Source organism: Hesperophylax consimilis, chromosome 5 (assembly GCF_061612785.1).
Source record: "Hesperophylax consimilis isolate HC1 chromosome 5, BYU_Hcon_1.0, whole genome shotgun sequence".
In the NCBI taxonomy this organism is placed as follows: Eukaryota; Metazoa; Arthropoda; class Insecta; order Trichoptera; family Limnephilidae; genus Hesperophylax; species Hesperophylax consimilis.
Window position 1 is genome coordinate 8,010,567 of NC_142840.1, and position 24,060 is coordinate 8,034,626.

The 24,060-nt window shown below is 35.8% G+C and overlaps 1 protein-coding gene across 1 annotated transcript; it reads left to right on the top strand.

Annotated features, from left to right (window-relative positions):
* The first annotated feature begins 2,568 nt into the window (after nt 1-2,568).
* On the top strand, nt 2,569-21,383 carry LOC149423481 (transient receptor potential cation channel protein painless-like). Its single transcript, XM_089631980.1, has 2 exons — nt 2,569-2,661; nt 16,003-21,383. Exon 2 carries the CDS (start codon nt 16,029-16,031, stop codon nt 18,762-18,764), a length of 2,736 nt encoding a protein of 911 aa, XP_089488106.1. The 5' UTR covers nt 2,569-2,661; nt 16,003-16,028; the 3' UTR covers nt 18,765-21,383.
* The last annotated feature ends 2,677 nt before the right edge of the window (nt 21,384-24,060 follow it).

The following is a 24,060-nucleotide window of genomic DNA, read 5'->3' on the forward strand; positions in this document are numbered from 1 at the left end:
TTTGTAACTTTTAAACTACGAAAAATGTTTTTATTTTATTTTCAGTAGGTACCTACCTGCCTATTTATGTCTATTCGAACTACAATACTTTTTTTGTCTTGCCTTTAATATTGTATATTTATATAATACGTAAGAATAATATTGATTATGTTGAACCATTATTTAAACTTTATACGTAGGGTCGGTCTTGTGCGGGTGAAATTGGAGCAGTCCGTCCGGGCGCCTAGGAGCCAAGGAACCAAAGCGCTGTTAATAACTAACACCTAATGCTACGTATTCATATGCGAGCCGAACTGCCAAACTGAACCTCAACTTTGGAAAGGAACGAAGCAACCGCAAGTGGCGTTGCGCGCAGTTGCTTCTTTCCTTTCCAGTAATTCGTGGCTCGGTTCGCGTTTCGGCTCACAGATGTATACGTAGCATAACACGGCGCCCTTGACCTTTTTACTAACGCCAGGCCTCCGTTTGGCTGAAGACCGGCCCTGTAATTATACGAAGCACGTTGATGGGGTAATCCTTTAGAAAAAAAAAATGTCCTAGATACCAACGTGTCGACGTAAACCTAATTTTAGGTTTACATCAACTAGAAAACATTCTAAATACCTAACTACGTACGTCAGATATGAATAATTTACTCATAGGCCTATTTCAAATCTTCATGAGGGTAGCGACCTCAATAAAACATTTGCTAAAACAATCTTCCCTAACCATTTATACTTACCTGAGGGGTTAGGTATCAAAACCTCCCTACTTACTACACGAGGAGCTAGTGACCTCATTAAAAAAACTAGAAACCAAATGAATTTACACACAGTCCTATGCCTACCTTTGGTCATGAACGCCTAGAATTCGGAGTCGTAGTATGTGAAGATGTCACGGGCCATAAGCACACAACTGAACGTCCTGGGAACAGTGTCATCGCATATCGTGATAGCGTCTACCTAGAGGAAAATGCAAATTTGCGAGTGTCGAAGTTGCAATATTCTCTAGAGGTGATATGTGTATGGGAAAAGCGGCTTATACAAAGACATATCATACTTCGCGAGTAGAGCCATGACAAGAGATGAAATGGATATTCCTCTTCTAGATTCAGTCGAGTAGCTTGTAATCCTGGAGGTGAAGGAAGTTGGGGTTATTTTGGAATTAGTATGAAACCTAGTTTGTCTTTCCTTCGGCGTGAGAAGGGATGTCATCGGAGCACGGTCATCCGTCGAAGTGGATGTAAACCGGCCTTTGAACTATCCAGGACACGTGGAGATTGATGGCTTTGTTCGTATTACTTTCCACCAGAATTAACTTGGTGAAGGAGGAGCCAACTCAGTTTGAAAAAATTTTCCTTCCATTTTCCTTTACATTTCCCGTTTACCGATGAATACAATTTAGTGTTTACTAACAACTATATAAATCTTTATGTTAGATGGAGGTTGCAGACAGAGAGGATTTCGATTGAAAATTGTTACCATTACTAATAATTGAATGTATGTCAAATTTAATATAGCTTTATTTTGTGTTTATATTAGGTTATGTACACACCGTTCATTACTACGGCAGAGGAAATAGTTAGAATTAATGTCTAGGATCGGAATTAAGACAGAATAGAAATATTAGTTAAATTTAGATTTGGTTTAAATGTTTTTGATTCTTTCAATAGCCGAGTTCTTATTCACTCTACTTTCTAAAAGAACATAGGTTACCACACCAACGAATTACATTAACCTTTCCATATCTTAAAGCAAAAAATCACACAACGTGAGATGAAAGATTATTATACGATAAAGCCATGAAGATCTTGTTTACTATGTGAAAAAAATCATAGGGACTCGTGGAAGTTTAGGCAATAGGAGTTAGAACTTCCTTACGTTTCAAAAAAGTTAGGAGCTTTAAACCCAAAGGGTTTAAAGCTCCTAACTTTTTCCTTCCTAACTTAAACACGAAGGGTTATTTCCCATTAGCAGCCATGGGTAGGCTAGTAGATGAGTCGAGAGGCTCAGATAGGCAGCTCCGAAGGTCAATAACATTACATTTGATTTACCGTGACCAGGAGAAATATAAATAACAAAAAAACCAATCCATCACAATGGAAGAAGAAGTCTCGAAGGCGCCTGAGGAAGAAATGGTACGACCATGAGAATCAAGTGCTTAATCTCTCCAGCGTTTTAGGATCATAATATGACCGGGCGTCCATATTTAACAAAAATATTTCTTCTTTTTTTCCATCGCATCGTAACAATCAGTTGAACTTTAAACTTTACATTTTTTTTTAAACGAGATTAGATACAAAGGTCATTAAGTTGAATATTTTAAACATCATTTTTTCCTTAAATTATTTATTGTTATCTTTCATAATTGTTCAAGAACGATAAATGTGTTGGAATTGTGTTATTTTTTTCCTTATTTCTAAAAATAAGCCGACAAAAAATATAATAACCGTAACGTAATATTATGTGATTATCGCGTTTATTTGGTAGTTCGCATAAGTTCACACTGCTTTGGAAGATTAAAATTAAATATTATATGTAAACCAACTAATCAAAAATATAAAATCTAGTTCACTTTGGTAATGTTAGTTAGTCCGGTTGTGTTCTCCGTTATTGAAATTATTTGAATACCGCACGCAATTCAATAGAGATCGGCGAGACTGTGGAATTCTCAATAACTGGGGTAAGTTGTGACGTTCAATTGAGTTAAACGGGCTAAAGCTATTTCAAACAGAGTTTCAATTTTGTCAGGTTGTCTTTTACCATTGCGCTACAGATCCACACCAACCATTCTGTCAAGTCGAAAATATTCAATACGGATTCTATAAAACTGTACTACAGTATAAAAACTACAAAACTGAAGACGCCATATTCCAGAAATATTTGTTTTTCCAGTATTTTCAAGCCGTAATGCTGGCGTCCCACAGGGATCGGTTCTGTCTCCGACTTTGTTTTTGTTGCACATCAATGACCATTTGACATGTACACCGATTCATTGTTACGCGGATGACAGTACAGTTCATGATAGCTTTTTGTTTGACAAGCCCCCAAAGGGCACACAAACTCCAACGGCTCGGAAGGCTTTGAAGCAGAGAATGGACGGTTATCTCGAGTGTATTTCCTCCTGGGGTAAAAATAATCTCGTCGAATTTAATGTTTCAAAGACCCAATCCTGTCTGATTACGTCTAAAAGGGATCTAAATGATAATCTAGTCTCCTTCAACGGAAGCAATCTTCCGAACAGGCCTTCCATTGATATGCTTGGTGTAACTATAAGTGACCAACTCAGGTATGGGGGCTCCATCGAAGCCAGAGTAAAGCTGGCCTCTCAGAAGCTGGGCGTATTGTACAGGGCCCGCAGATACTTTAATAGTACACAACTGCTGACACTGTACAAATCGCAAGTGCGCCCTACTCTCGGATTTGGCAGCCATATCTGGTCCGGAGCCCCTAAATACCTGAAAAAAACCCTTGACTCTGTGCAAAAACGGGCGGTCCGTTTGATAGATTCCCCAATCTTAACAAACGGACTGCAATCTTTAGAGCACAGGCGTCAGGTAGGTATGCTGTCCTTGTTCTATCGGTATTACAATGGAAGATGCGCTGAGGAACTAGCGTCATTGATCCCTTCGGCACCGGTGCGTAGTCGGGATACACGCCAAACGCGCGCCCAACATTTGTACACGGTTGACATTTGTCACATGAGAACGGGTCGCTTCTACGATTCGTTCTGAAGTTCAACAGCTCGGCTATGGAACGAACTGCCGGCCTCTGTGTTTCCTCCCTCCTACAACATGGGACTCTTCAAGACCCATGTTCACTCCTTCCTCTCCACAAAAAGACCCTCCACACAGCATCCCCAAAGATGACATAGGCCCTGAAGGAAATTATTTTCTTCAGGGCCTCCTGTGTGGAGTTAATATAAAAATAAATATAAAAAAAAAGCCGTAAATTGATAATCTTGAAATAATTCATTTTGTTCAAAGCTATATTTAAGAAGAACAGGCAGACATATTTATCCCACATATATAGCTATTTTTACAGATTTATAACAGTTCTATTAACAATGATAATATTATGAGATACGGGGACATTTATTTCGATAGAACAATCATTAAATTAGCCTGGAGCTTGAATCAAAGAATTGTGCCGATAATCATAATAAAATTATGTTGTTAAAAAAAATAGTTTTTACATTTAACCTTTTGCCCTTTACGAGTAAATTTCCACTAATAGTAGGTAGTGCTTGAGCAAAATAACTTTTAAATTGACCACTTGTGAGTATTTTTGGTATCACGTAGCTGTTGAGCTATCCAAAGAAAGAATGTCTGATTAGAAGCATTTCAAGAGTGTTCAGTCAGTCAGGAATTTCAAGAGTGCGCAGCAAGTCAGGAATTTATGATACTAATTTCTTTTACACCGTTAAGGTAAGATTGACGTATGCTTGTATTATATTTTATTTTATTAATTTGTATTACTTCACAATTTATGTGTTAAAAACAATGAAAAGTAAATTTGCGGCAAGTTCGAAAGTGGTAGATACTTTCAGTATCGCCTTGGTGAATGGCCATCACACAGAAAACTTACTGATATGAAATATTGTAAATTTATTAAAAATTTGGTCCCATTTTTCGTTTTTCTGTTAAAAATGGGAGTGCGGTGAATTGAAAAAGTTCCTGACATAGTATCAGTCGGAAGCAAATGTTTTATGATTATGGCGGAACACGTGTTAATACCAATACTGATGTTGATACTTATATTGTAACATTCCGTCTTGATATCTATAAGGAAAAGAAGATGTGTTCTCGATGCATTCTGAATGACTAATATTTTATCAGGCTCCTTTTTCTCCCTGCACCATTACGAATAGAAACTTTGCTTGAAATGGTTTTAGTCGTGCTTGGTGACCAGATCTGAATAGCCAGGAACTTCTCCCCCTTCCTCTGCTCCATCTCCTTCCCCACCCTAGGACCTTTAGCTACAAAACATACGAACATTCCTCAATTGTGGATGCTGTATTCTCACTGACTCCAGACGATTAGAGAGCTGCTGGGAGATACATTAAAAAAATTAGTATGATGGGATTTTTAAACATTCTATATTACCTACTTAAGTAGTAACTCAAGTCTCGCTCAACCTCGCGCATCAGGCCTTACTTTTTCTTTTGTAAAAAGAAAAAAAAAATAGAATGTTAGAAAAATGAAGAGATTAATTAATCACCCGTGATTTTTCCAAAATTAAGTTCTACTATTTTTTACAATGAATAAATACAATACATGATTGGTAATTTGATGACATGTAATAATGACGCAAAAGAATAATGCTGAGTTTTACAAAAACCACATCGACGAGTTTGTGATGAATATCATAATTGATTTTGCAACATAGATAAAAGAAATACGAGTGTTACATAGAATCTTAAAGCGTGTAACTTTAAACTTTTTGGTCAAAATTATACTTAGTGGTTTATAGTGTGTGTAGTAGAGAGATGGAGAGAGAAGCTGTTTACTCTCGACAAAAAATTCTAATCTGTTTTTAATTAATTTTTCATAAAGTTTACTGAGGGTGGATGAAAGAGCGATTGGCCTGTAGTTGGATCCAGAATTTGGTGATTTGTTTGTTTTTAAAATAGGGATGATCATTTGAGAACTCCAGTCATCAGGCATTATACCAGTCTGGAAGATTTTGTTTAAGATGCTTAAGAAGTGGTTTAGAACATTATCATTACTATTTTTGATTATGCTGTAGGGTATACCATCTCTGCCTGGAGATGAGTCCTTGACTATTGATAAACAATTATTTAGCTCAATTAAGGTGAATGGAGAGTCTAGCCAATGATTAGACATAGGAGTATTATAGATTGGCGTTATTTCATCTAAGTTAGGTACAGAAGCCGGCCGGCGTGGTCTAGTGGTATACGCTTTTGACTACAGATCCGAAGGTCGCGGGTTCGAACCCGGCGTGCGCAAATAAATTTTATTTGATTAATTTGTGTTATTTCACAATTAATTAATTAAAAATAATATATAGTATATTTGCGGCACGTTCCAGAGTGGAAGATACTCTCAGTATCGCCCTGGTGTAAGACCACCATTCAGAATTGAAACGTTGCTTGAAATGGCTTTAGCCGTGTTTGGTGACCAGATCTGAATAGCCAGGTACTTCCCCACCTTCCTCTTCCCCATCTCCCTCCCCTCCCCAATACCCTCAGCCTCACATCATACCCCAATTGGGGATGCCATAGTCTCACTGGCTCCAGACGGGAGCAGTTGGGACTCTTGTGCGGTAATACTGTAAAAAAAAAAAAAAAAAAAAAAAAAGAAGGGGGGGCAATTTTGTCCAAGAATTCATCTATCCATTTAGAATGAGACGCTCGAGGAGATGGTGAACTGAAGGAGGATCAAAATCTTCGGATCATAGACCAAACTTCCGAAATTGGAGTGTTCGGAGATACTGAACTGCAGAAGTTGTACCACCCAGATCTTTTTTTTGACCTCAATACCCTTTTGGCATTGGATTCAGCGTTTTTGTATATAAGATAGTTCTCCATAGTCATATTGTGACGATAGGAAAGAGATTTAGCTTTCCGAATTCTTACTACTTTGGAACATACCTCATCCCACCAGGGAGTTGGAGGGAGTTTTTTTAAAAGATATTTAGTTTTAGGGGGAGGATTTGATTTCTTTATTGCAGTTATGAGCATTGATTTGAAGTTATTATAATCATCTTTGACGGAAAATATATCGGTGGCGGGTAAATTTAGTAGGAACTTCTCCATATGAGAGTTAAATTCATCTCATTTGGTGTGTTTCGTTTTAATCTTTGTCGAAATATGAGACTTGTCCGATTGGAAAGAAGTTTGATAAGTAAACCTTCAAATTGTTCTCAAATCCAAATTTAATGTATGAAAATTGGTGTGCAGTCGTCCCCCTCAATAATGACCCATCACTAGTGTGTAGGTTTTGGTAGAAAACTAGATTTATTATGACACCGCTTCGTTGACTTGCTTCGTTGATATAGTAAAGTAGGTACCTACCTATTAATAGGTCATTTTACTTATATGTAGTTGTATGTACGTTGGTATTTTATATTTGAATTAAACATTTACTTAACCCTTTCGCACCCGCATTATTGTTTCCACATATATAAAATATGTAATGCTTGATAATACCTCAGACAATTATTTGAAATTTTTTTTTTTAGAAATTATTCTATGTAAATTTGGATTAACATTGGACGTCAGAGGGTATTTTTTAAATAGAAAGATAAAATAAACATAACACAAAAGTAATACAAATAACTGTTTCATGTCTAAAATGCACATTTTGGATGTGGCGATAATCTCTAAGATACAAACAAATAAAATTTTAACTGAAATTCATACAGAAATAAAGATATAATCTAGGATTATAAATCTTTAAAAATTCGCCATTCTAGTCGAAAACATGTCCGTCACTATAACTACCAGTGTTAATTTAAATGAACGTTGAAATTGATTTACAATATTCTGGCAAATGACTGTGAACAGTGAATTGAACTGATATTATTATTATAGAACACATCCTAATGCGTAAAAATATTTGTAATTCGAGTAGAAAATATTTATATCTCACCTTAAATTAAGTAATCAATGACGGCAGAAATTAAAACTCACAATCAGCAGATGTCAAAATATTTATCGTTGTTGTGGCGGGAATAAGAATTTCAACCGAGTGGAAAAAATAGACGCCACAGAAAAGATTACAATAATAATAATAATAATAATTGGATAATTTGTATAGCGCCGTTTTCGTGAAAAATCACCTCAAGGGCGCTGTACAATTTATTTCCTAGGATCTACATTTGTTATTTAGACCAACTGTGCCAGCACGAGGTTCGTCATCCATTCAGGCATGTGTCTGCCGCCAATATAGCGCTGACATGTGTCTGCTGCCAATAAAGAGCGCTGACACAACATCCTCACATAGACAACAAACCTTGGCAGCACCGCTGTGACGCTCAACGAAGACAGAAGATGGAGACTCTGCTGCAAGAGTCCTAGGTAGCGAAGGAACTGTACCAGCTGCTGCAGGGAGAGAGACTACTTCGTCCACCAACTGTGCCAGCACGAGGCTCGTCATCCGTTCAGGCATGTGTCCGCCGCTAATATAGCGCTGACATGTGTCTGCTGCCAATAAAGAGCGCCGACACAACATCCTCACATAGATAACAGACCTTGGCAGCACCGCTGTGCAAAATCACCTCATCCTAGTTTACCTTAGTCTCTCCAGTCACCTCCCAGACTTTCATGCCACCTAGTGCATCCTCTCGACCCTTTCAGACTCCTTCCTGGCTCCAATACATTCTTTCTATTGTCGTGATCCGACGATTTCACACCTCTGTCTCAGACCCTTAGGGCTCGCTTATCGCAGGCTATCATAAGCAGAATCTTGAACCAAAGTCAAAGTGAAGTTTATGTGTGTCATCTGTAACAAAATACATAAACAAAAACAGAAAATAAAAACAAAAACTTTAAACAAAATATGGCTTATCTGTCCTCCAGTCAGACGTCCTCGGTTGAAAAGGTCCCGTAAATCCCGACACTGCTTGACACTTGAGTCAGGTATAAAATCTTCGACTGCATTGAGAAATCTTTGTTCTAGCTTCACTTTCAAAATTTAATCGGTTTAAAATGCTATAATAATTGCAAATTCCGGCTAAACGGTAGAAGTTACGCGCATTTCGTGAAATAAGAAGGTAAGCACTACATAAAACACGGATGCTGAACAATTTTCAGCGATCTCTTAACAAGGGAAACCTTCTGAAAGGATTAAACAAACCGGAGCGGTTAAAACACGTCCGCAACTAAGCGAGGAGGTCAAAGGTATAAGAAAACAAAAACATGGCTTTTCTAAATCGCTACCGTTACATCAAAAAATTCACAAATTTCTTGTTAATTTGAATTACCACTGGGGCTGAAAGGGTAACGTATGTTGATGGTATTCTGATTGCGGTAGAAATGTGTGTAATTAATTTAAATGCCATCATGTACTATTCATTTAGCATACATAATAGACACGAATTATGACATTTTTTTAAATAGCAATATCGAACAAACGAACTCTGTTACATTTTTCTCTTCCATTTCATTTATTATTTTAACAACTAAAGCAAGTAGCAAAAACACTTTAAATATACATTATATTACTATAAACGATGAGCTAGCTCTATCGTGGTTATTTTGCTTTTATTTTGTTTCTCGTTGTTGTTGGTTGACGTTTCTCTGCTTTGGAACATATTTACAAAACATTATTTATGGAAAAAATATATTATTTAGACGCGCTATAGAAATCTCAAAATCGTAAGCAAAAAGTACGTCAATTGCAGTGCTTTCGATTTCGCATTTGTAATATTAAACAGTCACGCGTCGCGTAAGGTCGTGTGCTACATATTACACAAGTAACTTTCGCCAAAATGCCATCGTGTGTTCTGAAAAATTGTTTTAATTACTCGGAAAACAATAACAAAAGCCAACGAATAACATTTCATTAGTTTGCAAATTACTAATTATTATCAATTATTAATACAACCTGGGTACCCAGGGCTAGGCCTATAGTCTAGTCGGTCTCGTGGAAGTATTCGTTGCAAATTTATGAATACAAAAAAACCGGTTCTATCGTTTATTTCGTTCAAACACATATATTTTTGAAAGTCTATCTTTGTCATAAATGATCAACGTTTGAATAAGAATTTACTGAAAACATAAGAGTGTTTCGTACTTGCAGATTTTATTCTAATTTTGTGAGACAATATCAAGTCTCGATGTACTGTAACGCGCCAGTGAGGTAATTTTTTCCAAAAGGAAAATTTCAAAAACAGTGGTAGCTATATAAATTATCCAATTATAATTATTGGCATAGACATATGAATATTAGTAGACCTGCCCTAAGCGATAAAAGGGTATTATTCTCTACTCCCCATAACGGTTCCATTGGAGCCGGCTGGGCTCGCGTATGGCCTCCCGTGAATCTAGAAAATCTGACGTCATCATTCTTGTGCGAACTAGCCTCGAGCTATGATCGAGCTTCATCGGTTCATTTTACGAAATAACACTGCAAAATGGTGGCTTGTGCTATGAAAACTTCTAAAAATAGATGTGAAAAAGAGAATAAACCCAATTGTCGTATTACATTCCATATGTAAGGATTATTTTAATTTATTTTAAGCTTATTCACATCGTATAATATGGATCAGTTGTAGAAACATATACTATCACATCGAGATACGTCTGGACGCGAAACACAAAGCCGTTTGCATAAGAATCAGGGATGTGCCTTCGCCTTTTCGCTTTGATAAAATACATAATCGTATCATTTGGAACGTCTATTTTTTCATCTGTTATATCTTGCCGGAACTCCGTCGTATTAATAAAGGATAATAAACCAATCATTTTTAAATTTATTCCACTTTAATGGCGTTATTACTAAACGAGTTTTGAATTTTACACAGCTCATAAACAACACTTATTATAGGGTAAATAGTTGGTTATCAATTGTGAAAAATTGGTATGTTTGGAAGTAAAATGTAGATACAGTGAGCATGTTTAGAATGAAAAATGTATGTGTCATTTTGCTGTCCGATGATACTTTTTATCTATTAAAATTAAAAATATTACATTTTTCTATCGTACGTCGCCACCGGTCATATATTATCTTTGGATCATTCTACCACACGTCGCAACGGACCACGTGTTAGGTACGCGCGTTATTTCGCATCTACGGTACTGCTGGAACGAGAAGGAGTGCATATCACGTAATGCGCTAGGTTATACCGAGTGGCGATGTGTGATAGAAAAACATGTTATTGTTTTTAATTGAAAAAGTGTCATCGGACGGCAAAATGATGTCCAAATTTTTACTCCAAATACTCTTAGGAATCGCTGGTAAAAGCTGTGTGTAAATAATTTCATTTGTTTTTTTAGTTGTTTTACATTTCTATTATCTTCTTAAAAGTGAAATGTTATACATTTTCTTAAAGATTTCATTATTTTATTATTAATAGGAACAGAGCGGTTGTGACAACCCTCCAACAATGCTCGAATGTAGCGATTCTCAAGTGTGCTCATCGTTGTTTACTGGGAAGTAAATTCTGAAACATTTATAAAAGTGTCTTAACTAAATACGGAAACCAAATATTCCTTTTTTGGAATGAATTTGGACTTCGCAAATTTGTTCATAACGTTGCGAGTAATTTGCGCTCCCATGTAAAAATGTCTATTCATTCAAAAGCAGATTTTACTTTTAAGAACTAAATGGTGATATTATAATGCGAGATGCCTATATACTGTCAGATTGATTTATTGACGAATCACAGTTAGCTTTCCCCTCTGCTTCCCGCAACTATTGGTTTGACCCCTCGCCTTTAAGTTCTCGTCTATTAATATTCATATGTCTATGATTATTGGAGTATGTTTATAGTAAGTGTGTAATTACGAATGGACAAGCGGTGTGATCGAAAGCATGGCGCATACGTAGGGTTGCCACATGGCGCGGAGCGCGTGACTGTCTGACTGAGTGCATCGCGCCTTGGTCGGCAGGGCGCGGGTGCCGAGCGATAGGGAGCGGGGGCGGGGCAGGACAAAGACTTGCGGGACAAACATTAAAGCCCAGCTACACTACTCGCGAAGTTGATCGAAGTTGACCGAATACGATAGTGTGGGCACGAACTTCACTTCGCTTCGGGTAACTTCGCTTCGCTTCGCCCGACTTCCGATTGTTGTCGGTAAATGCGCCCGAGTCAAAGGACTCGAGGCGTTACTCGTGAAGTTGCACGAGTGTGTGGGCACGCACTTCGAACTTCGGCTAACTTCGTCGAGGACTTCGTCGAAGCGTCGAAGCGAGTAGTGTAGCTGACACTCTAGAATGGAAACAATAGCTCAGCTCAGTCAGCACCAAAGATATTAGAAGAACGAGATATGCTATGTTGGCCGCCGGACCGTAGCCGGAGTACTACCTAATTAGGGTACTTTGAACGGTATCGGGACGTGTACGCACAGAAATTTGTTCTATGTATTAGTGCGGATACCTTAGCGCAAGCGAAGGTGTGCAGTAGTATTGGTGAACAAAACCGGCGACACTCGGCAAAACAATTCCACTCAGTACAAACTGCTCATAGCACATCTCGTTCTTCTAATATCTTTGGTCAGCACAAACAGCAGTGTTTTGTGTTTTTTTTTTTTTAATTTGAAATCATAGATTTTTTTCGAACGTTTTTCCTATTAAAAATACTAGTGTTGTAGTGTGTTGATGTATAATTAGCATAATTAAAAAAGAAGCCAATGAGGTTTACAGGATAACTCTTGAATACATACAGAAATATTATGATTTTGAAGATTCTCTATTCAAAATCTTTTCCAAATTCGATCGAACAAGTGCAGTAAGTTACGAAGATACTGTAAAAGCTGTCGAATCACTTGGTTTGAAAAATGTCGACGAAGATAAACTTTATGACGAGACCCGAAAATTAAACCAAGTATTTTCTCAGTTTGTACAATCTAGTGATTCAACATTGCCTCTTGATATACAATGGGTTCAGTTATTCAAAGTCACCTCAACCTTCACCGAACTGCCAAAAATAATTGGATTTTTTTTCAATCCCTATAAGCAATGCTTTTGTTGAACGCGTCTTTTATTTAATAGGAAATCTGTGGACAGACGAGCAAAACTGCTTGTCGGTGGACATGGTGAAGGCAGAGTTAATTGTGAAGATTAATTACAATATGAATTGCCAAGAATTTTTTAAGTTTTTGAAGATACCTGAGCAGGAAAAGATGCTTAAACAATCCCTTCAGAATGAAAAATATAGTTTTAAGTGTTAAAGTGCAGCTTAGCACTAGCTAGGTCATTTATATATTTTTTAAACATTACCAATGGTAATTTACCATGAAATTTTGCCTCAATCAAATAATTCTTAAAAAAAGGTTTATTTCAATAAAAAAAACTATATTTCTAAAATCTCCGGGTCTGATGTTTTTGAAAGGTGGCAGCCCTACGCATACGACGCTGAACTAGCAGCGGGACGGCTCAGTTCGATTTTGAAGAAAGTAAGTACAAAAATACATTATTGTCCGTTTATTGTTGATTCGTTCTTAATATCTTTTTCGTTTATTATTTTTATTTTCTTGTGAATATTTAAAGTTAATTCTTGTGAGTCAATATGACTGTGAATATTGAAGATAAATATTAAGTTATATTTATCGAACCGGATGATTTCAGGTCACAGACCTATTGATGTTTTTATTTATTTTATGTTTATCCATATTCTTTTCACTCCCTTAAGCTGGACACACGCGGCAGAGCCATATGGTCCCGAATCATTTGGTTGAATCCATTTGGACACGGTGCAAAATAGGGGGCCACACATGACCGAGTCGAGCCGAGCCAGTTCCAGTGATGCCATGCTGCAAAAATTAAAATCGGTATGTTGACAAATATTTATAGGGGCTAGTTTTTATTTCTTGCCGGTAAACTTCAGAAAGAAAACTTTCCCGCAATATTTTAGCAATGGCATTACTATCTACGTCGCCATCGAGTGAAAAACTCGAACTTATCAACTAAAATTGTTTATAAAAACGTAAATAAGACAAATTATTTAAAAATGAGAATTAAAAATAACATAATTTTTTTTTGCAAATGTATGATAAAGGTTTATTTAAATTAAGTAGTAAGAAATAATATCGTACGGTAGTCTCAACTTATACTTTCTTCTTCTTTGTTATGCTTAGTGTTTTCTTCTGATAGATATTAGTGGATATCTTTGAGTTATTCAGGATAGAAACTTAATATAATATAATTACGATTTACACGTAGTTATGATTTACTGTCGCACTACTGGTACAAGTTAACTGAAGGAAGCCTACTGGTAAAAAGACCAATGAGAAAGAAGTCATACTCTTTTTTAAGTCGCGCATCGGTATAATCATACTATTAGACGAATGTCTCTTTCATACATTTCGACATACGTACATTATCCTCCCATCCTTCCACTCAAATGACAAGACATCAACACAAACATGACTACATATATAACATTTTATTTAATTTTTCTTTTTGTTTATAGTCATGTAGCCGTTGAAAGATGAGCCTTGCTTCTTGCTGGTTCATCTGTGTGAAGTCCGTTGTCTCAGCCGTTCCTCCCAGGAAGTTGTGGTGGATGGCTCGGACCTGGAATGATACAGATCCAATACAAAATATGAGACGTTCAATTCTTCCGCTGACAACTTTAATGTCTCGGACATGGGAATATTAACATCTCTTTTTATTTTTCATGGAACACGTAGTTTGGATAATAGATCAACACGCCTTTTCCATAACAACATTTTGCCATTTAAATTTACCTCAATTAAATAATGTTTCTTTCCTAAAATTTTACTAATTTTCCTATTTTTCATTATTTTATTATTATTTATTTATAGATTTCTTGTTACTTCTTCTCTAATAAAACTTATGATTTTCCTGGCTTTTAGATATTTTCATTTTTGTTTCCTTTTAAATCTTCTTTCCCTTCTCTCTCTCCTCATTTGGAATAAAACTATTTAAATTTTATCTTAACCTTCTTCCTAACATAATAACTGATATTTGTACACCCGTTGTCTAGTGTGGTGCATTTCTATAATAAACGAAAACATTCTAATCTTTCAATATACCTCATAAGATCGGAATTATTTTCCTATCATTATCTTTTACAAAAAACTTTGGCTGCGTTCTTTACTAAACCATTAGATTGAGGATGATTAACAGGTGAAGTTAATTGATTAATATTTTTCTTCTTATATCTGACATAAATGCGAATGCATTGTCCAATATTTTAACAGTTCGGAATTGACAATTTTTTAATTTTTATTTTATTGTATATTTTACGTTTGGTCAATTGGCTTCAACACAATTTACATTTACAATTTGACGTTAATTCTATGATGACTAAACCTATTTATTGCCGAAAAAGTATATGTGAATTTTTCTCCAAATTTCCTCACTTTTAGGCTATGGCGTTAATTCGGTTTTCGGTTTCTCTGCACAAACTGCATTCTCCAACCATAACCATGAATTTTGTTATACGCGATAAGTTTTGGCATGGCGCGGGGCTAGTTGAATCGTTGGCTCTGCCATGTGTGTCCAGCTTTATTATGTTTACCAAGGTTGTCATTGGGAATCTCGCTTTATTCGATGGTTCCACGACTTGGCTTTCCAAGTGTTCTTCGGAAATTTTTACCCACCGAGACGTGGCATTTGTACCATTTTCAGTTAGTCATCCTATTTACTTCCTCACTGATTTTGTTGTGGCGGTGGTAGTGGTAGTGGTAGTGTTGGTGGGGGTAATTTCATATATTACGTTGTATTCATTTATCAGACTAGACCATCTGCAAACCTACCATAAGCACTCAGGTCACAGACCAATTAATGTTATTTATTTCATGTTTATTAAAATTCCTTTCAGTAGTTCTGTCCCTTAAGCTAGACTCACACGGCAGAGACATTTGGCCGCGAATCATTTGGACACGGTCCAAATTAGGGGGCCACTCTCCACGTCATGGTGAAAAGTCTTCCGCTTACACTAAATTCATAATTTGTAAAATATAAAAAAAATTAGGAATATTAACAACTAATAAACGAAAAAAAAATGCCAAGTCTACATCCCCCACAACAGCAGTAAAATTGAAATAAGCTAGACAGAAAGTCTGTTATTAGATGTCTGTTTTTAGGACTTATGGTCCCAAACTCTTACACGATCCTGACTACCGTAAAATTGTACAAATTACACATGTGTCACTAAGGCACCAAAACACACCCTGGTTGATTGATCATAAGGTTAATCTACTGTATAATAAATACGGTTAATACCAAGCTTAACATATAAATAAAATAAAACAATAGAAAGAAAATTTAATGAAACAATTCGTTCTACTAAGCCAATATTTTTTCTAACAACTGAGAAGTTAATCAAAATCATGAATTTATTTTAAGTAATCCATTTAATTTACTTTCAGATGAGTTCTTGGATAATTGTTTCAACATGAGTAAAGGCAATTATGAGATGAAGGACCGAGGTATCAGCCTTCCCCTGTTCTCTCCTGATCCTCAAACACAGCTTCTCAAAGCCCTACTAGACAAGAAAACTGAAGCCTTCGAGAGGCTCCTCGGGTCCAAAACAGTCGACCCAAATCATTGTTACGGAGATCGGGATAACAAAACATGCCTGGATATCGCCTGTTCGAACCTTGGTTACAGCGACTTTGTGAAACTCTTACTGAAAAAAAATGTCAACGTAAACAAAGTTAACGATAAAAAGGGAAAAGCGCCCATCCACTTAGCCATCGAAACTGGAGACATTGCTACCATAAGAACTCTTCTGGATATTCCCGAAATTGAAGTTAATGCCATGTATCAAGGAAATACTTCGATACACCTAGCCATCAAACGCCCTGATAGAAACAATGAGGAAACCACCAAAATTGTTACGGCCCTTCTCGAAAAATCAGACGTGAACATACCGGATTCAAAAAACATAACTCCCATATACTCCGCAGCTAAAAAACGTTTGCGAAATATTGTTGAACTGATCATCAAATATAAACAGGTGGATTTGGATTCATACGAAGACTGGAATGGAAAGTCAGCCAGAATGATCATCGAAGAGATTTACCCGGATCTACAACTACCGGCTTTTAAAGTTTTTAATGATTCTCGGTCAGCCATCGTTAAATTATACTCTCATCTCAATGGCCACAAAGAAGACAGCTTTATTGCAGATTTCAATCAAAATAAGGGTAACAAAGCCTTTCTAAGCGCTTTCTTTAAATTTGCTGGTTACCATCAGACTTTTCTTCAAAAAATTTGCGACATCGGATTTCACGAAGCAGCGAAAGTTTTATTGGAGTGTACAGAAGATCCAAATGAGACACCTCTTACATGTAAGGATAGTCCGATTGAAATAGCTTGTTCCAATGGTTATCCTGAAGTACTCAAAATTTTATTCAACCAGCCAAAAATCTCATATGAACCAAAAAATTCAAAATCTCTCTTAAATATTGTTTTAAACAAAACTAAACACCAGGATGAAGAAAAAAAAAAAGATTACAAAGAGTGCTTAAAAATTTTACTTCAAAAACCATTAATAAAAAAATATATCAACTATCTAGACGACAAAGGCAATACAGCTCTCCATTATGCGGCTAGGGGCGGCGACCAAGAAACTGTATTTACACTACTGAAGAACGGTGCTTGCATTGGAATCAGCAATGTGTTTAAAGTACTCCCACTCGCTGACATGTCGGCTAAAACATTGGAGGTTTATTTAGATGGTTGTGTAACTACCAACAATGCGCCACCGAATGACGAGAATTACGAATTGCATTTTGATTACCGTTTCCTTGCACCTATTGGTAGCATTCTTGACGATGAAACAACAGAAGGTCGCTTTTTTTCTCCCCTTGCTACTGACACAAACGCACTTTTATATATGTCAAATTGTTCCGAATTGAAACCACTCTTGAAGCACCCGGTTATTACAAGTTTTATTGACTTAAAATGGCAACGGCTTGGTTGCTTTTTTAAGGCCAACGTAATGTTTTATTCGGTGTTCTGTTTATCGCTATGTATGTATATCTATTCCGGATCAGACGAAAATAGTTTTCTCTCTCACGTTTCTCCCTTACCAATAATTCTGTCTATCATTGGTTTAATCTTGTTAATTATAAGGGAAGTTTTACAAATAGTTTTATATCCAAAAGTATATGTTAAAAGCATAGAAAACTGGTTGGAAATAAGTTTGGTTATCAGTACATGTGCAATTTGGTGGAGAGAAGATTTCAAGCAAATATTCTCAGCCATTGCCATACTCCTTTCGTGTGCCGAATTAGTCTTATTGGTTGGCAAATTACCCTGTCTATCCACAAATATAGTTATGCTTAAAACAGTTTCCTGGAATTTCTTCAAATTTCTTCTTTGGTATTGTATTTTGATTATAGCATTTTCATTGAGCTTTTACACACTATTCAGAACAGATAAAACAGACGACTCAAATGCTGAAGATCCCAAAACACCGGTAAGAGCTGATGACAACAAACCAAACTTCTTCGTGAATCCTGGAATTTCACTTTTCAAAACAATTGTAATGTTGTCAGGAGAATTCGACTCCGGATCAATAGATTTTGAAGCTTTTCCATTTATCAGTCGTATTATATTTGTGATTTTTGTATTCATGATTCCAATCGTGTTGTTAAACTTACTGAATGGGCTAGCAATAAGCGATACTCAAACAATACAAGCAGACGCGGAGCTCTTTGGACTTATCGAAACGATTGAGCTAATTTCTAATTTAGAGAGTTTATTTGAAAAGTATTGGTATTGGTTTAAAAACGCTATTTGTCGGAATTCAGGAAGCAACTGCATGCGAACATGTGTGATTTTCAACAATCCTTTACACTATACTTTGCCGGTTACAAAAGTTTGTGTAACTGTGATTAATAAAGCCAACCATGTTAAAGTATTACATAAAAATAAAGAAGATCCTGAAAACTCTGAAATGGTGGTCTGCCTCCTGGAGCAATGCAAGAAAAAACCTATGGATTTGAAAATAGTCAAGGCTGCTAAGAAACTGGTAACAGAGATAAAAGAAGGTGGCAGTGAAATGAATCAGCTGCAGAATAAATTAAAAAGTTGTGAAGAAAAATTAAAGATTTTTGAAGAGTATCTCAAAAGCATTGAATCATTAGTCAAGCGCAATAACGATTTATTAACCATTCGTTAAGTAAATATATTATTCATGCTTATCACAAACAATGTAACATATTTACAAGGTAATTGCGTACAGCTTTACTGTATCAGATGGCATGATCTTTTTATGTGAATATTGGCTTTATCAACCATAAAACAAATATCAGAAAAGCATTTATTTCCAAACACATCAGTAAGAAATATCTGATACCTACCCTGAAAACCACACATTAAAGTTAATAATTATTACGATAGGAATAAAAAAATGGTTTATGTAGTTTCATTGTCATTGATAGATGTAAGAAATAGTTCAATAAGTTTTGTGTTTAGTAACAAGAGTACGTTATCCATTGTATCGCCGCAGAAACGCTGAGAATGGCGGCCACTAATCAAACACTAGAAATCAAATTGAAATAACGAATTAATTTGGTACTATGACAGTAGATACAGTGAAGTAAGTTTGTTGTTTTTATAATAAAAAATTGTAAAGCATGTTTGTAATTAGCAAACCTTTATTGGGTGTTTTACAGAACATAGCTAAAATGAATACAGCGATAAAAGAAATTTGTCTTAGTTTTGTTTCTATTTTATTTTATGTTACGTTACTAGTTTACTTATATTGTTTCATACTTAGTATATCACTTTTACATTATTTCATGCTTATGTATATCACAAAATATTCACACTGTTCAGAAATTAACTCAACTAAGATTGGATTAACTCGTTACTAAACTTTAATTACTGAATCTTTAAATTGAATCATGCGATTGAATCTTTTCCAAATTTTTCTGTTTCAAATTTTCGTTTGAGAGTCGCTTATATTGTCTTCAATAATTAATTTAGTTTCAGCAAGTGTACCGCCAAACAATATAACAAAGACATCGGAGTGAAATGGTTAATATGAATATAATAAATGATAATCATAAATATCCCAAATATAGTTTTAAGAATGTTAATTTTAATTTCGCGATACATGGTTACCCCACGAGAAACTGTGGAGATTTTAGACTTCCAAAAACAAATTTTGTCGGGAACCCAAAATTCTATATTTTAAAGGATTTAGATTTTTAATGAGCTACTGACAGATTTTATTTTTATTTATTTTATTTTATTTAGGAAACTAACAGTCATTTATATATTTAGCATAAACAGCAATTATTTACAATATTAGACCAATAAAGTTCCATTAATTCTAGTCGTTGATTCAATATTTGCACCTATACAATATATTTATAAATGACAAAGAAATATAAAGAATAAATACCATATATAATTACAAAATGTTATAAAGACAATTAAAGATAGTTAGTAGGAATATAGTTTTCGCATGATTATAATAAAAACAATAAAATAAACAAAGATGATGGGATTATTTCACAAATAAAAAAATAAGTTATTAGTTTAGTAAGTTGCATTTTATATGTTTTCAAGTTACACTTGAAAATGTCTACATCTCTAGAGGCATTGTGAGTTTTACGCATATTTGGCTTTACAGTGTGGTGTTCTAAATGAGTCGTTCGATCTGGCGTTATGTTCAGGACAGTTTATCTAAAAAGACGCTGTCTGGATTGCATTTAGTTCGGGTTGAATCTTGCGATCATACATAAAGATAGTTGCCAATAAAAATGTGCGGTGAAAAAATGAAGACAATGTTAGTAGTTCTTATTCGAAGTGTGATACAGTTAAAAGTGACCGTGGGGAATAGGGTCCCATTAGCTCAGTTGGTAGAGCACTGTCCCGGAAAGACAAGGGTCCTGGGTTCGAGTCTCAGATGTGACCGTTTCCTTTTATGATTTTTCTGTTTCAGATTTTCGTTTAGAAATCACTAATTTTTTTCTTCAATATTTAAATATTACAATTTGAGGTTTTACTCAATAAAGTTATTCCGAAAAATAAATATTCATTCTAGACTTGCAGAAAAGTCAACAGATGTCGCACATTAAAAATAAAAAATAAGACAGGTTTATCAAAAAAGACGCTGTCTGGATTGCATTTAGTTCGGGTTGAATCTTGCGATCATACATAAAGATAGTTGCCAATAAAAATGTGCGGTGAAAAAATGAAGACAATGTTAGTAGTTCTTATTCGAAGTATGATACAGTTAAAAGTGACCGAGGGGAATAGGGTCCCATTAGCCCAGTTGGTAGAGCACTGTCCCGGAAAGACAAGGGTCCTGGGTTCGAGTCCCAGATGTGACCGTTTCCTTTTCTGATTTTTCTGTTTCAGATTTTCGTTTGGAAATCACTAATATTGTTTTCAATATTTTTTCAAGATATTCGCTTTATTCAAAAGATTATAATTCCAAACCAAAAATAACCAAAATATAATAAGTAAAATTAAAATATTCAAGAATTATCCAAAAATACATACACTCACATATAAATGTGTGTTTTCATGTTTCAATATATGTCTGTGAAATAATAAAATAATAATAATAACTTTCTACCACAACACATAAATACCTATCACCCTTAATCACAAGACACCTCAGCACAGGTTCTCCTAGTGAGGTGTTCACGTAACATACAATATCACCCACACACAGTTTTACCTACATCAACATACGTTCATTATTTTTTATACCTTTTTTCTGTACTTTTTTCTCTGTACTACAATATAAACCACTGTAATAATTTGTAAAACGTGTATTCAAGAATAGACATAAATAAATAAATAAAATAAACGTAATGAAATAGAGTGTGCTGAAGTAGACATTTTTATCAATAATTTATATGGATTCAGAAAAAATGGTCTGCTATTGCTAAAAAATATGTTGCCCTGATTATTGCTACGTAGAGTAGTTGCTATGGTTACCTGCTACGTGCAACCTACAATACTCACCAGACATTTCAGGTTATAATAATGAATGTGGAATCACAAACTTTATCCATTACTGGAAGCGCCAATTCTTGAGGGTCAGATACCCACAAGAATGTTTGTGATCCCAGGGTTCTCAGGGGGTTGGGTTCGAAACCAGAAATGTGTCAGGTTACAATGTGTAATTTAGAGTCAAGGAAAGAAGGTTTAAAGTAACATTAATGTATATTATTTCGAATACAATACAAGTCTATACACTCTACCGTGTGAGTTATAATGAAAACAATATAATAAAAGCCAGATACAAGCTTACCCCCAAGGTTCCGACCACGCTTTATCTATCTAGCTAATTAAGTAACATCCCACTCGAGCTGGAGCAGCACCTCATCAGGCTGAGCTCCAGGGGGCTCCAGACGGAGCAAGAGGAAGAGTCAGTTCCGCCTCCTGGCGACTGTTCGTGGCAGGAAACTGGCAATCTGGCGACTGAGGAAGAGGAATCTGGTGCCCGCGGTCGCATCCGTGTATCCTGGCGAGGATTCCCTTTATGCAAGGAAAAATAGGCCTCCCTACGGCCCTGGTGAAAATACGGTTGGCGTAGTGCCAAACCGCGAGAAAGAATACTATCCTTAGGTTTCCGGTAACCGGGCACAATATTTTAAGCCACTGGCTTCTTCATCCCATAAAGGATGGGTCGGATTCAAGCAGATCATACGTCTGACTCCGTTTGCGATTCATGATGCCGCGTGGTTACAATATCCGAACGAGCCACGGAACCAATTCCACTATGGAACCTCGTATTTTACTCCATTTATACGACTCTATAAAACTAGACTTCGCCACTCCGATTAAAGGGAAACCATTCCCAAACAATTTCACTCCGGAAAACTGTGACTGTCGTCTGCCGAGAGATCAGGCCCACTCCCCGGTTTCTCTGCAGGCAAGCAAGTGTTTTTTTTTTCTTTTGTTTCCGCCCGGTACAGATTTTAAATTTTAAATTATGATTCGAAATTTTACCAAAACCAATACCCGCGACAATCGCCCAGTTCCTAACTAGGTTAGAGAATCGGCGATGATAAATGTGATGATGCAGAATAAATTAATGAATTAAATATTAAAACAAAAGGAGTCTAGCCCTGCATCATAACATTACCCCCCTCGCCACCAAATGTTTGCCCTCAAACATATAAAATTGTCGAAATAACCTAACCCTATTCTTTCTAGGTCGGTCCAAGGGTCTACTACAACAGAAAAAAAAAACAAAGTGATCAATAAAATACCAGTAGATAATAATAACCATCAATAGGAAGTATTCATATAACAAAATTAAACCAAAGTGAGAATAGCGAATGGGCGTGCCGCAAATCCGGTCGCACTTCATCGAACGTAAGGCAGGACGAACAGGATTGCGGTGCAGCCATTCTTACTTAAATAACTATAATATTGTTGGAACTAAACTTAAAAACTTAATCTAAACATAACAACCAATGTTACGTGAACGGGATCCGCCAACACCCACAGCTTGAATATGCTGGGTGAAGACTAATTGACTTAGCGTCATGGACAACCGTTGACGTTACATTTATAAAAATAATTAGTACATAATTAATAAAAGTAAGACTTAATTAATACAGACGCCACATTTATAACTAACCAAATAACTGACTGTCTATCACATTCATTTTATACAACCAAATGCGATAATGCATCACTGACCCAAAATAGGGTTATAAGCCCGTCAGGCAACACTTTTTAGGGAGCATAGCAACCCTCACTTATCACTGACTCTACTTCTCCATAGGAGATAAGAAAACACTTTGTCGATGTTTCTACCTAATCTACCTAACTAGGTCGTATGGGGGTATCCATAAGAGAACAGAGCAGTTAATGAAAATACACAATCTTAATTCAACAAGAGTGTTAAGCAGTCAACAACCATCGCATAAGAATGGAGCCAAAGTAATAGAGTATACAGCCATCAATATATAACGTGCAATCGTGTTAAGTGATATGCAACAATTATTAGTGCAGTGATCTATGTATACGTCCAACATTAACGAAGTCGTAATCGATATTGTTATGAAACAACTTATGGTTTTCTCTGTAAACCGTTGTTCAACAAAGTTGATAATAGTAAGTCTCGCAGGACAATACCAACAAGTATGTAATACAAACTTATAATATTCATAATATGAATTCTATAACAATAGGAAAGGAACATCCCAGGTTACTTACATGATAGCAAGATTTAATACAAAAAAAACAAAAATTCATAAATTGAAACATTAATTGTAACAAGTAACACCAGTGTATTTACAGACATAACTGATGAGAAGTAAATGGATCAACAATAAATAAAATTAACGTTTATCGAGAAAAAATTGACTCAGAACATAAGGAAAGGTCTCAGTACATCTCCCCATGTTCTGGTCTTAAGGTTAAATATAAGAAAATATGATTCAAGGATCAACATATCAACAAAGTGGCTTAAAATGTGGAAGGATCGGTGGTGGGAT

Coding starts and splice junctions, on each gene's coding strand:
- LOC149423481 (XM_089631980.1), top strand. CDS start 16,029: ATGAGTAAAGGCAATTATGAGATGAAGGACCGAGGTATCAGCCTTCCC.